Consider the following 15,409-nt stretch of genomic DNA (forward strand, 5'->3'; position numbering starts at 1 on the left):
CTGTCTTCCTCAAGAGAGACCATGTTTTTTTAATGTAGGAAAATATTCACACACTTAGAAAAATCCATACACAGAGAATAAAGGAACTCTCCCATTTGCTGCTGACATCAGATGCCCAGTTTAGAGTCAACCACAGTTATACAGAACTCTTACACCAGCATGAACATATTTATTCACATACCTTTTTTTTTGAGACGGAGTTTCGCTCGTTACCCACGCTGGAGTGCAATGGCGCGATTTCGGCTCACCACAGCCTCTGCCTCCTGGGTTCAGGCAATTCTCCTGCCTCAGCCTCCTGAGTAGCTGGGATTACAGGCACGCGCCACCATGCCCAGCTAATTTTTTGTATCTTTAGTAGAGACGGGATTTCACTATGTTGACCAGGATGGTCGCGATATCTTGACCTTGTGATCCACCCACCTCGGCCTCCCAAAGTGCTGGGATTACAGGCTTGAGCCACCGTGCCTGGCCTTTTTTTTTGAGACAGTCTTACTCTGTCGCCAGTCTGGAGTGCAGTGGCGCAATCTCAGCTCACTGCAGCCTCTGCCTCCTGGGTTCAAGCGATTCTCCTGCCTCAGCCTCCCGAGTAGCTGGGACTACAGACTCACGCCACCATGCCCAGTTAATTTTTATATTTTCAGTAGAGACAGGTTTCACCATGTTGACCAGAATGGTCTCAATCTCTTGACCTCGTGATCCGCCCACCGCAGGCTCCAAAAGTGCTGGGATAACAGGAGTGAGCCACTGTGTCCAGCCTCACACACCTTTTTCTAAAACACAAATGGTAGATACTATGCTTTGGTTTTCAAACAGAGCTTGTTTTATTATAAACAAACATCATTCTCTGAAATTTAAAAGCTTTGATAGTTTCATATTATTTTTAAAACAGCCACTAACAGAATGCAAAAGGCAATTTTATTACTATACATTAAAACATAAATCACATTTAAGGACCAACATTAAAAAATAGGCTCATTTCTCATCTTTATGCTGTTTCTCTTCACTGGCTTCTTCAGGGAATTCTTGGTCATAACCCATTAGATGGACAAAGTCATCAGGCTCTGGAAAGTGCATTGGATTAATCAACAGTGCTTTTGATTTAGCATGAAATGAGGTAAATATATGTGTAGTGTCCGGAATCGTCACATCATTCTGGTGAAACACTGTAGTCGTTTCTGCAAGCATAGCATTGTAGGTAATGGCTTTATAAGTGTCTGTCGTGGCATCATGGTACAATCGAATGACATAGCTTTTTGTAACAAAGTGAAGCACGACTGGGGAGATCACCGTAAAGACTCCTAGGATGCCACAAAATACGATTCGAACAGACAGAGGCAGATTTTCAAATAAATCATTATTGTGTATAACGAAGTATGGCAGACATATAAGGCTAAGCAGACTCGTAGAATAAGAGAAGCATCTCACACCTAAATGGGAAAAAAAAAAAGAGACATCAATACTTTTAAATTTATAAAAGAATCAATCTTTGACCTGCATGTTAAATGAAGAAAAAAAGAAAAAAAAAGAATCAATTTATCCCACTAATTCTTCCGTCTTTCTTCTTACTGTATCAGATCAAGATGACAAAATCAAACCATAAATACAGTACTTATTACATTCCAAGCTCTGTTTTAAGGATTTTACATATTTTGACTTCAACGTCCATGCCACTGACCATTAGAACGCATTGCCTCTCCAGGCAGGAAATCTGCTTTAGCATTTAAGTGGCCTCTACCTCAGTTCCACAATAAAGTAGTTAATATTACTTAAAGATCCTTACTAATACTCTACTATAAAAGTTGATTCAGATAGCAGATTATCAAACAAAACTATTAATAAACACTCCATTATACCTAACATAAATATCAAAACATGGGAAATTCTATCAGGCTAAGTGCCCAGGATTAAAACAGCAAATCACCAAAGAAATAACACCACTGGTTAAAAAACATATGGGACAGTCAAGCGCATTGGCTCATGCCTGTAATCCCAGCACTTTGAGAGGCTAAGGTGGGCGGGTCATTTGAGGTTAGGAGTTCGAGACCAGCCTGGCCAACATGGTGAAACCCCATCTCTACTAAAAATACAAAAAAAAAAAAAAAAAAAAAAAAATAGCCGGGCATGATGGCACATGCCTGTAATCCCAGCTATTCAGGAGGCTGAAGGATAATCCTTGAACCCAGGAGATGGAGGTTGCAGTGAGCCAAGATTGTGCACTGCACTCCAACCTAGGTGACAAAGCAAGACTCCACCTCAAAAAATAAATAAATAAAGAGAAGCATATAGGAAAAGTTTTCAACTGCTTTAGTAAGGAAAGACATTCAAGTTAAAACAATGAGATAAGCAACCTGACCAACATGGCAAAACTACGTCTCTACTAAAAAACACAAAAATTAGCCAGGCTTGGTGGCGTGCGCCTATTATCCCAGCTACTGGGAGTGCTAAGGCAGGAGAACTGCTTGAACTTGGGAGGTAGAGGTTGCAGTGAGCTGAGATCACGCCACTGCACTCCAGCCTGGGCAACAGAAGTGAAACTCTGTCTCAATAAATACACAAATAAATAAATAAATAAAAATAAAACACTGAGATACCATTTTCACCTACTACCTTAGAAAGATTAAAAAAATGAATGAATTCTAATGGAGTACAGTCGCTCAGGCCTGTAATCTCAGCACTTTGAAAGGCCTAGGCAGGAGGACTGCTTGAGACCGGTTTGAGACCAGCCTAGGCACCATAGGAGGACCTGTCTCTACAAAAATTTTTTTAAAAAATTAGCCAAGGCTGATCTGATGGTAATGAGTTATCAGAACACTGGTGTCACTAAAGTTGGTTTACAACCCCCACACTGCTAAATTTGACTGACCTAAAAAAAAAAAAATCAGCCAAGCATGGTAGCACATGTCTGTAGTCCTAGCTATCTGGGAGGCTGAGGTGAGAGAATCACTTGAGCCCAGGAGTTTAAGGCTGCAGTGAGCTATGATCACACCACTGCATTCCAGCCTAGATGACAGTGTGATCCTGTCTCTAAAAAATAAAAATTTTTTAATGCCTTTGATATACTTCAAATGACTAAAATGAAAAATTTTGTTATGTTTATCTTATCACAATAAAAGACTTAAAATGTAAATTTACCTTAGCTTTAATTTATAATTTTAATATGATCCTAATAAAAATTACCATCTGTTGGAAAACAAAAAAGTTGAGATCCTAAACAAATTGATTATAAAGTTCATTTGGAAAAACAAAAGCAGCAAAAAATAAATGAATAAAACAATGTACCAAATATCAAAACATAATAGAGGCAGGGTGTGGTGACTCATGCTTGTAATCCCAGTACTTTGGAAGGCCAAAGTGGGTGGATCATCCGAGGTCAGTTCGAGACCAGTCTGGCTGAGATGGCCAAACCCCATCTTTACTAAAATATACAAAAATCAGCCAGGCATGGTGGCACACACCTGTAATCCAGTTACTTGGGAGGCCAAGGCATGAGAATCACTTGAACCAGGGAGGTAGAAGCTGCAGTAAGCTGAAATCGTGCCACTGCACCTCAGCCTGGGCAACAGAGGGAAACTCTGTCTCAAAAAAAAAACCCCAAAAAACTCCATAATAGAAGACCCTAAAATTAAAACAGTGTATTATTGGGGTATAAGTAGATCAATAGAACAAAATGGAAAATCCAGAAATAAACACAACTGCATACAGAAATTTAGTACAGGATAAAGATATAACTGAAAATCAGTGAGCAACAGATGGGCTTTTTAATAATATGTGTTAAGACAACTGGATAGCTACAGGGAAGACAAATTTCAATCCATCCCTCATACAATATACCAGGAAAATTCCGAATAGTTCAGAGATTTAATTGTAAAAACTACAATCATACAGACATAAGAAGAAAAATCCATGAAGTCCCTTATAATCTGAGAATGGGAAAACTTTTTTAATTATGACTCAAAAATACAGAAGCAATCAAGGGGAAAGACTGATAGTTTGACTACATAAAAAAAGTACATGGACATAAACCCATAAACAAAGAGACAAGTGAAAAAATGGAAACAATACTTTTTTTTTTCTTTTTTGAGACAGAGTCTCACTGTGTCACCCAGGCTGGAGTGCAATGGTGCAATCTCGGCTTACTGCAACCTCCACTTCCTGGGTTCAAGCAATTCTCCTGCCTTAGCCTCCTGAGTATCTAGGATTACAGGCACACGCCACCACGCCTGGCTAATTTTTTTGTATTTTTAGTAGAGAAAGGGTTTCACCATGTTGGCAGGCTGCTCTTGAATTTCTGACCTTGTGATCTGCCCACCTTAGCCTCCCAAACTGCAGGATTACAGGGGTGAGCCACCATGCCCACCTAACAATATTTTCAACTTTTATCACAAAGGGTTAATATCCCTAATACATAAAAGGCTTCTGGAATATGAGAAAAACCATATTTTAAAGATACAAATGTACATGGCCCTTAAACAGATAAAAAATGATGCTAAATCTCATTAATAAGAAACGTGCTATTAAAACCCCAGTAAGATATTGGTTTTCCTCCAAATTGGCAAAAGCACAAAAGTCTGACATCAAACTCTTGGTGAAGCTATAACAAAGTAAACACTCTTATACATTGCTATTGGCTGAAAGCCTAATTATCTATCTTATGTCAGAAATTTAACAATATTTTAAATTTCTCTCTTCCCACAGGTAGTTGTGATGACATTGCTAACTGCATGAGAAACAATAGAGATCAAGTTGCCACCTATGCTCAGCCAGGCCAGGCATGGCGGGTCACGTCAGTAGTCCCAGCACTTTGGGAAGCTGAGGTGGGCAGATCACCTGAGGTTGGGAGATCGAGATCAGCCTGACCAACATGGAGAAACCCCATCTCTACTAAAAATACAAAATTAGCCATGCATGGTGGCACATGCTTATAATCCCAGCTACTCGGGAGGCTAAGGCAGGAGAATCGCTTGAACCCAGGAGGCAGAGGTTGCTGTGAGCTGAGATCACACCACTGCACTCCAGCCTGAGCAACAAGAGCGAAACTCCGTCTCAATTAAAAAAAAAAAAAAAAAGAAAAGAAAAAGGGCCAAGGTGGGCAGATCTCAAGGTTAGGAGATTAAGACCATCCTAGCTAACACAGTGAAATCCCATTTCCACTAAATATACAAAAATACAGGGGTGGTGACACACACCTGCAGTCCCAGCTACTCGGGAGGCTGAGGCAGGAAAATCACTTGAATCTGGGAGGCAGTGGTTGCAGTGAACCGAGACAATACCAGTGCACTCCAGTCTGGGTGACAGAGCAAGTCTCTGTCTCAAAAAAAAGTACCCTCAGCTCATCCAAAACACCTTCTTTTCCCTCCTTTTGTCACGCTGTAGTGGGTTAGTAGTGTCTCCCCAAACTTCAAATCTAGCCACAACCTCAGAATGTGACTCTATTTGGAAACAGGGTCTCTGTAGATTTAACTAAGGATTGAGATGAGATCACACTGGATTAGGATGGGCCCTAAATTCAATGAGGGTGTGTATGCAGAAAAGGACAAGCAGACACAGGGAAGGCCACGTGAAGACTGAGGAAGAGACTAGAGTTACATGCTACAAGCCAAGGAATGACAAGGGTTGCCAGGAGCCACCAGAAGCTGGAAGACGTAAGGAAGAATGTTTCCCTGGAGCCTTCAAAAGATCTGAAGGATCTAGGGTATCAGGAGGCCTTACTGATACTTTAATTTTATACTTTCCAGAATTGGGAGAAAATTCCTAATTCTGGAAACTGGAAATATAAAATTAAGGTATCAGTTGGTTTTAATTCACCAAACTTGTAGCAATTTTTACAGAAACCAGAGGAAACTAATATACACTGTATTTTTGCCTGATGTGAATAATTGCTATTTCTAAACGTATTCTGGGACTTCCCATCTTCGTGTCTTTGCTCACATGACTCCAAGCTTGGGGTGCTTTTCTTGTACATCTTCATATTCATATCCTACTTACCGTAAAAGACCCAGCTAAAATTCTATCCTGATCCTGTCTGTCCTATCTCATCCTCTCCCTAACCTGAAAATAACGTATCTGCCTTCTGAATTCAAATCTATTCTAATACTATAAATTACTTATTACTATTATTATGATGTATTCATCTTTTCTACCTGACCCTAGGATTCTGCATTCTCTTTGAGGAACATCCCTGACACGAAGTTCTTGACAAAATTCACAGTGAATACTGTGATGACATCAGTAATTGTTTGTTGCTCAATTAACAGTCACTGGCAATGGGCTGGTCACAGTGGCTCACACATGAATTCCCAGTACTTTGGGAGGCCGAGGTGGGTGGATCATTTGAGGTCTGGAGTTTGAGACTAGCCTGGGCAACATGGTAAAAACCTATCTCTACAAAAAATACAAAAATTAGCTGTTAGTGGCACGCACCTGTAGTCCCAGCTACCTGGGGGCTAAGGCTGCATATTCAAACATTACATAGACACTTTTTGTTTCTATTTTGTTAAACATCCTGTGAGAGATGACCAAAGAAAGTCTGAGTGCCTAGTCATAACATCACAAATAATACAGCCTTCTAACATCTTTCTAAAACCTAAAAATGGCCAAGCATGGTGGCTCATGCCTAGAATCCCAGCACTTTAGGAAGCCAAGATGGCAGATTACTTGAGGTCGAGAGTTCAAGACCAGCCTGGCCAACATTGTGAAACCCTGTCTCTACTAAAAATACAAAAATTGGTCAATTGTGCACGCCTGTAATCCCAGCTACTCAGGAGGCTTAGGCGGGAGAATCGCTTGAAGGCGGGAGTCAGAAGTTGTAGTGAACCAAGATCGTGCCACTGCACTCCAGTTTGGACAACAGATGAGACTCTGTCTCAAAAAAAAAAAAAAAAAAAAAAAATCTAAAAATGCAAATGTCTCTTCATCTTATCAACACACCTCAACAACAAAAAAAGAAAATCTAATTTTCCTTATGTCTTGTAATTAAGGGATGCCATAACAAGTAACATATGGTAAGAATATTTTTACAATTAAAAGAGAAAAAAAAGAGTAAATACCCTCACTTCCAATTACTCACCAAACACTGCTCGGGCCATAATGCCAGTATAAATAAGCCTTCCATCTTCTGATTTGTCAGATAGTGTATGTGAGCATCGAACACATCCTTCCCAACAAACAGGGATCTATTGAAACAGAGACCATTACAGTCAATAAACCTTCTTACATTTCTTTTTTTTTTTTGAGACGGAGTTTCGTTCTTGTTACCCAGGCTGGAGTGCAATGGGGCAATCTCGGCTCACCGCAACCTCCGCCTCCTGGGTTCAGGCAATTCTCCTGCCTCAGCCTCCTGAGTAGCTGGGATTACAGGTGTGTGCCACCCTGCCCAGCTAATTTTTTGTATTTTTAGTAGAGACGGGGTTTCACCATGTTGACCAGGATGGTCTCGATCTCTTGACCTTGTGATCCACCCGCCTCGGCCTCTCAAAGTGCTGGGATTACAGGTGTGAGCCACCACGCCCTGCACCTTCTTAAATTTTTTAAAGTTTTTTTTTTTTTTTGAGAGTTTCTCACTCTGTTGCCCTGACTAGAGTGCAATGGCATGATCTCGGCTCACTTCAACCTCCCCCCGCCTCCAGAGTTCAAGCGATTCTCCTGCCTCAGCACTCCACCCCAAGTAGTTGGGATTATAGGTGCCCGCCACCATGCCCCACTAATTTCTGTATTTTCAGTAGTGACAGGGTTTCACCATGTTGGCCAGGCTGGTCTTGAATCCCTGACCTCAAGTAATCTGCCACCTTGGCCTCCTAAAGTGCTGGGATTACAGGCGTGAGCCACTGTGCCCAGCCTACAGTTTACTTTTAAAATTGTAATGAACAGAGCGGGCAGAGTGGCTCACACCTGTAATCCTAGCACCTTTGGAGGTCGAGGAGGGTGGATCACTTGAGGTCAGGAGTTCAAGAACAGTCCAGCCAACAGGGTGCCTGCAATCCCAGCTGCTCAAGAGTCCAAGGCAGGAGAATCACTTGAACCCAGGAGGCAGAGGTTGCAGTGGGCTGAGATCACACCACTGCACTCCAACCTGGGCAACAGAGCGAGACGCTGTCTCAAAAAAATAAAATTGTAATGAAGAGAACTTGTCATGTGAGGTGACATAAGGAATTCTCCCAAATAATCTAGAGCTAAAGAAATCAATTGGCTGACAGAATGGCTTGCCTTAATTCTAGTCACAAGTAGAAAACTGCAGAGTTGGAGTCTGTTAGGTTTGCATCCCAGCTCTCAGGTTTCTAGGTCTAGCGTGACATTGAACAAGTAAAAGTAGTGGAAGCTTCTTCTGCTCCATTGTTAATGAGGACATCATTCCATTCTATTTAAATGCAACACCTTTTCAAAAAATAAATACATTGGTGGCTCACACCTGTAATCCTAGCACTTTGGGAGGCCGAAGTGGGTGGATCACCCGAAGTCAGGAGTTCAAAACCAGCCTGGCCATCATGGTGAAACCCCATCTTTAAAAAATAATAATAAATAAATAAATACATTTAGTTGGCTTAATGGAACATGTCTGTAGCCCCAGCTACTGGGGAGACTCGACCTGCTACTTCTGCCCAGGAGTTTAAGGCCAGACTGGGCAACACAGCAAGACCCCATCTCTAAAAAAAAAAAAAAACAAAATTTTACTAAAATAAATAAAACACTCTGCAAACTCAGATTATATTTAAAGTCCAGGCCTTTTTTTAAAGACTTCTAAAATATTAATATGTTAGTATTTAAAAAAGAGATCAACTATTTCTCTAAATACCTTGTAAATACTGTGTATTCCCTGGTCCTCTTTTATTTCTTGACAATAAATAAAATTTGGCCCACGGCAGTGGCTCACATCTGTAATCCCAGCACTTTGGAAGGTGGATAATCCCAGCCGAGGAGGAGGGATAATTTAAGGTCAAGAATTTGAGACAAGCCTGGCAAACACGGTGAAACTCGTCTCTACTAAAAATACAAAAAAATTAGCCAGGTGTGATGGAGCGCGCCTGTAATCACAACTACTGGGAAGGTTGAGGCAGGTGAATTGTTTGAACCGGGAAGGCAGAGGTTGCAGTGAACCAAGACCGCCCCAGTGCACTCCAGCCTGGGCGACAGAGAGAGACTTCACTTCCAAAAATAAAAATAAAATAAAATTGACTTGAAATCCTACATCAAATTGCAAGGGAACAGAGAAGGGTTCCCAGAACATCTGAAAATGAGTTTCACAGTGTATACACTTCAAAATGTAAAAGCCATGCCTAATTCCTCAATGCTGAAATTTAATTAGATTCTAATTTCCATTTTAAGCATTTCTTCCAGGTTTTAAGCAGGTTTGCCAATCCTGATATTTTACAGGGTAGAATTGGAGACAATTTATTCAGATCAAAATAAAAGAATTAACATCTGCATCACCCCTTTCCCCAGAGACCAAAGTAAGTCTTTAAAGTACAACTACCTAATAAAAGTAGAACAAGCTCAAAGTCAGGTTTAACCTGGCTCTCCGTTCTATTTCAAGGTGTTGCAGCCAATTTCTTTGCAAAGTTACACTTCTAAGCTTCTGCTCAAGGGTAGAAAAGGAAGTACATATAGCTGTCACCACAAAATCCGCTGGATTTGGAACGACCTTAAAAGCAAGCACTTTCCAGCCGTTCTCCTACATCGCGGATGCTGAGCATCCCGGGGCCCTCGACCTGCTACTTCTGCAAGCCCCGCTGAGGGGTTTCTCACGCGCTCCAGCCAAGGACAACCGGGAAAGGTCGCGGAGAGCCGCCGGGGCTCCCCAAGCCTGACGCGACGCCCGCCCTCCCCGCCTCACTCGGGACACCAGCCCTCTGACGTCCGACCTGCGCTCGGCCGGGACGCCGGAGAAGGCGCGCGGCTCCCCAGGGTCCCGTGCTTCCGCAGGCGACCGGCCTCGAGAGCCTGCTGCAGAAGGCCGCCCGAGAGACAAGGGCCCTGGGGCCTCGGAACGCGGCGGCCGCCCACAATGCCGTCCTCCTCCTGCCGAGCCGCAGTTCGATCGCCCACGGGCGGCCTAACGCCAGCAAGAGCATCCTGCGAGTGACGAGGGGCTGCGCACGCCGCAGCTTCAGTAGACCACGCGGAAGAGACCCAGCTTCCCACCAGACTGCTGCAAGAGCGGCGCAGGCCCAGTCCCCGGACGCCTGGCGGGCCGCCGTCGGCGCGTGCGCAGAATCTGCCTCCCGCCTGCTGCCTTCCCGGCGGTCCGTGTAACCTGCCAGGTCAGCTGTGAGCTTGCCGCTCTGTCGTTGGCTGAGCGGCTCCTCCTTCTATAGTTCTTATTTATAACAGTGTGGAAGGGCAGAAGGGAGGGGTAGAGGGCTGTGTGAGAATGACAAAGCCTAGAATCCAGGGTTAAATCGTTTTTTCTCGTGGACGACACTTTTTAAGCCGTAAAAACGGTTTTCTTTGCGGAAAATGATTCTAGCTTGTTGGCACAGAAGAATATACTATTTGAACAAAAATGAATGATAACTTAATTCAATCATCGGGTTGAAGGAAAATAAATGGAATTTGTTCATGTAATATTGATACGCCTTATCAGATTTGTCTTCGGAAATCACATCCATATACACGTTGATTTATTACTTGTTAAAGAGGTGCTGAGTGCCTATTGCCAGGACTGAGCTAGGACAGAGGATACAAAGATACTAGATAAAATTGGGAATGCACGGTGCTTAAATAGTGGAGGAAACACCTGAAAATGGGCTACAATATAATGTAATATAATTGAGACACCACAGTATACAAAATGTAGCCGGGCTTGGTGGCTTGCACCTGTAATCCCACAGCTTTGGGAGGCTTAGGCAGGAGGATCACTGATCTCAGGAATTTGAGACCAGCCTGAGCAATACAGGGAGACCCCATCGCTACAAAAACAAAAACAAAAACAAAAAACCCAAAAAACCTAAAACAAAACTAAGCAGCACATGGTAGTGTGTGCCTTTAATCCCAGATACCCAGGAGGCTGAGACGACGGTAGGATTGCTTGAGCCCAAAGTCGAGGCTTCAGTGAGCCAAGACCAAACCACTGCAGTCCAGCCTAGACCACAAAGTGACCCGGCATCTCAAGAAAAGAATAAACATGCCACAAAAGTACAAAAAGTATGATTAATTTTGCCTCAGAATGTCTCCAGACTGGCTTCACATTCAGCTTAGTCTTAAAGGATGCGCATCTTAGTAATAGCGACACACTTTCGTTTACCATTACAGAACTACAACTGTTTTAGATTTGGCATATTATTTGCACCAGAGAGGAACAAATTCATAGTCTAAAATAATGTGTGGCCTGGGGTGGGAGCTCACGCCTGCAATTCCACTAATTTGTGGAGGCCCAGTTGGGAGGATCCCTTGATTCCAGGAGTTTGAGACCAGCCTGACAACAAAGTGAGACCCTATCTTTACCAAAAAAATTAAAAATTAGCTGGGCATGGTGGTGCCTGCTTGTAGTCCCAGCTACTTGGGAAACTGAGGCAGAAGGATCACTTGAGCCCAAGAGGTTGAGGCTGCAATGAGCCCTGACTGCACCACTGCACTGGGTGACAGAGCTAGACCCTGTCTCAAAACAAATAAAAATAAATAAATAGAACAATATGATCAAGTTGGCAACTCCAAATACTGTCTACTATTGGAGGGAGTATCCAGAAGGAGATAATGATAACACTTCTATATGAATAACTTTATTTTATAAAAAGTTAGCTTCTACTTATACTTGTTCCTTTTAATATATATATACGTATATACATATATATACGTATATATATATTAAAAGAATATATATACATATATATATTCTACTATTTAAAATATATATATAGAATATATATATACATATATATATATATATTCTATTTTATATATATATTTTAAATAGTAGAGATGGAGTTTCACTATATATCCCAGGTTGGTCTCAAATACCTGAAGCTCAAGCTATCTGTCCACCTCAGCCTCCCAAAGTGCTGGAATTACAAGGGTGAGCCACAGTGCCCACCTTTTATTTTGTTTTTGAGACAGGGTCTTGCTCTGTCGCCCAGGCTGAAGTGCAGTGGTATGATCATAGCTCACTGCAGCCTTAACCTCCCAGGTTCAAGTAATCCTCCCACTTAGGCCTTCCAAGTACCTGGGACTATAGGCTGTGCCACCATGCCTGGCTAATTTTTGTATTTTTAGTGGAGACAGGGTCTCCTTTTGTTGATCAGGCTGGCTTTGATCCCCTGGAATCAAGGGATCCTTCCATCTGGGCCTCCCAAAGTGTTGGGATAAAACTGAGCCACCACACCTGGCCTACCTACATTTTAAAAACTCTTCTGTTTATGGTAATTCATTCACAGTCAATGTTCACTCTGTTATTTTGCTGATATATTTAAATTTTTTATATAAAAATGTTTTTCTTAAGTATATTGAGAGAACTAGAATTTCTTTATCTTCTGTAAAGCTGTTTCCCCTGCAGATATTGTAAATAGATGAAAATAAAAACATTTGATCCATTTCTCAAAATTTCTAAATAGATAAAATGAGATTATATTCTGAAAACTCTATACTATAGATTTACATAGAATTGTTATTTATGTTAGCGGAATTTTCCAGTTCCAGTAATTTAGAGACATTTGTTAAATATAAATTACTTTAATGGGATTTTAGAATGATTCTAAGGATGTTTTTAGGCTAGGCAGAGTGGCTCATGCTTGTAATCCCAGCACTTTGGGAAGTGAAGGTGGGCAGATCACTTTTGGTCATGAGTTTGAGACCAGCCTGGCCAACATGGTGAAACCCTGCCTCTACGAAAAACACACTAAAAAGTAGCCAGGCGTGGAGGTGCGCACCTGTAATCCCAGCTACTCAGAAGGCTGAGGTGCGAGAATTGCTTGAGCCTGGGAGGTGGAGGCTGCAGTGAGCCAAGATTGCACCACTGCACTCCAACCTGGATGACAGAGCAAGACTCCCTCCTAATAAAAGAAGAAAAGAAGAGAAAAAAAGAAAATGTGCCTACAGCCTCTTCATCTGCATCCCCACGCCTGTCCTCCCCACCAAACTCTACTTCTAGCTACCATTACAGCCAAAAAATATTTGTTCTGATTTCTACAAAGTCTTTGAAAAGTTCATACAGGACAATTTTATTGCAATTAATTCTTTAAAAAAATGCATTTTATCTACCAAATCAACTAAATTAAAAAAAGAAAAAAGCCTTTCAGGCAAGTTCTCAATTAGTTCAATAAACTCCGGATAGCCTATTATCTATTTTTTTGAGTACACAGAGTGCCTCGTTGAGCAACTTACAATGTTGTCTTGGCCCTACATACATTCTCTTCAGGCGACACTCCTGGAAAACAGTAGATGGGTAACTTTATTTAGCTATTTCAACCTTCCTGGAAAGGTGCCTGTATATCTTACCACAGGAAAAGCAGAGGGTGTGAAGTGGGGCATGGAGTGAGAAAGAAGGTCCCAAAACTTCCTGGATTTTCTGTGCGTGAGCTCAGAATCCAAGATAGCTAAGCCAACCCAGAGGCAGAGGCAGGACCCTAGGGGGTGGAGTGGGGGCGTGGTTAGTTTTCAGTTAACACTGAATTCTACCGGGAAGAGAGGAAATGAGGCCAGCCGATTGAGCTAGTTATTGCTGTGCTGGCTCTTCAGCACGCACAGCTATTTTTCACAAGGGACAGATGCTGCTTCATAAAGAGCACGATCTCGTTAACAAATAAGCCGACCTCCCACTTTTCAATCTTTGTTCTGCAGTCTCCCACCTCCAAGCGTACCCCTACTTGAGACGCAAGGACAATCTCTAAAACCGTCAAAATCTTAACACGCAGTACGAGAAACTACAAGTGCCAGAATGCAGGGCTGCCTTGGTCGCAACGCCGACGGTATCCACCAAAGAAACCACGAATCCCAGAATGCAGTGCTGTCTCGGCCTCCCTAGAGCCTCTCTAAGGCTGCGTCCCTATAGATATTGGATGAGGGTGGGCGCTGCATTCTGGGAATCCAGAAGAGCTAGACTCGGATTGGTCGAAATTTGCCGGTGTCGTTCATAGGCTCGTCTACTATAGGAGAAGAGAGTAGGGCGTACGCACTTCCTCCAGGCGGAAGTAGCGACCCCCTCTGCGTCCTCGCTTCACCGGGTATATACCTCCCGCGCGTCGTAGAAGGCGGTCTGACCCAGCGGAAGTGATTCTTTCTACTGCCCCGGAACCCACGGCAGCTGGCTGCTGGGGGTGGGGGGGGCGGCCCTGGAATAGGGGCTGTGGCGGTACGCGGGGACCCAGCTGCGGTTGCTGTGGGGCTGACGAGTAAGTCTCGGGCTGGGGCGGAAACGGAGCTCCGGGTAAGCGTGGAGGGAGAGGGAGGCCGAGACAGAACGAACTCGCAATTCCACTTCCCACCTCTTCACTTCTGGGCGGGGAGGGAACGGAAGCTCTTAGCCTCCCTGGGCCTCCCCAGCTCCTGTTTTGGGGGAGGGGAGAAGAGGGCGGCGGGACCTTTCCTGGCGCGGCTCGGTGGTTTGGGAAGAGTTGGAAGGAGGGGCAGTAGCCAGCGAGACTGGGCCTTCTCCGGGCTGAGCGCGGGAGGGTGGAGTTAGGAGCATGGCAGCCCTGTCGCTTTTCCTTTTTGCTTTCCTCGTGTCCGCTCAGATTCGTTATTTTCTTGAAGTCAGTCCCTAGCCCAAGGAGAATTCTCTCGCTTTTTCCAGCTGCGGTATCCCGACAAGTTTACCTTCTGGGTAACTTGCTGGGCGATCTATGCTCGACCTCATGAGTTGGGGGTTTCATGCATCTACCACCCACCCAGTCTTGTCTGGAAGGAGGTAATTAGGGTAAAATACTGTTCCCATTGAGTTCCTCTTAAGGAGCTGAGATTGTTTAGTAACGTAACTGTGGAGTTTGTGTCATTTACAGAGTGAGCATTTCTACTCCACAGTGCTTTTAGTGTAGAAAATAACAGAAATTCTTTTTGGGGGGCGGGGAGAGACAGACTCTTGCCCTTGTTGTCCAGACTGGAGTGCAGTGGTGCGATTTCCGCTCTCTGCAACCTCCGCCTCCCAGTTTGATTCCCCTGCCTCTGCCTCCCATATAGCAGGGACTACAGGCAAGTGCCACCATGCCTGGCTAATTTTTCTATTATTTGTAAAGATGGGGTTTCGACATGTTCGCCATGTTGGTCTCGAACTCCTGACCTCAAGTGATCCACCCCCCTCTGCCTCCCAAAGTGCTGGGATTACAGGTGTGAGCCACTGCGCCTGGCCTCAAAATTCTTTATAGAGTCTTAGAAGCTCACTTTCAAACTGCGTTATTTTCCTTTGTATTTTTTCATGAGACAGAGTCTTGCTGTATCCCGAGGCTGAGTAGCTGGGACTACAGGCATGCGCTCCCAAGCCTGGCTAATT

The 15,409-nt window shown here is 43.4% G+C and overlaps 2 protein-coding genes across 6 annotated transcripts in view; one reads left to right on the plus strand and one right to left on the minus strand.

Moving 5' to 3' along the window:
• Positions 1–797: 797 nt before the first annotated feature.
• TMEM70 (transmembrane protein 70) lies at positions 798–10,180 on the minus strand. The gene is made up of 3 exons (XM_002759109.6): positions 9,855–10,180; positions 7,067–7,172; positions 798–1,427 (listed from the first exon to the last, which is right to left on the minus strand). Exons 1-3 carry the CDS (start codon positions 10,062–10,064, stop codon positions 973–975), a joined length of 771 nt encoding a protein of 256 aa, XP_002759155.3. The 5' UTR covers positions 10,065–10,180; the 3' UTR covers positions 798–972.
• A 4,045-nt stretch (positions 10,181–14,225) lies between these two features.
• ELOC (elongin C) overlaps positions 14,226–15,409 on the plus strand; it is a 33,248-nt gene continuing 32,064 nt past the window's right edge. For 3 of the 5 annotated variants that reach the window (XM_017965416.4, XM_002759105.6, XM_008982795.5), the window contains exon 1: positions 14,226–14,315. The gene's annotated coding sequence lies outside the window, so the exon portion shown is untranslated. Of the gene's footprint in view, positions 14,351–15,409 lie in introns of all 5 variants that reach the window. The other 2 variants (XM_035276484.3, XM_054246493.2) reach the window with 1 other exon arrangement.

This window comes from Callithrix jacchus, chromosome 16 (assembly GCF_049354715.1).
Source record: "Callithrix jacchus isolate 240 chromosome 16, calJac240_pri, whole genome shotgun sequence".
NCBI classification, from domain to species: domain Eukaryota; kingdom Metazoa; phylum Chordata; class Mammalia; order Primates; family Cebidae; genus Callithrix; species Callithrix jacchus.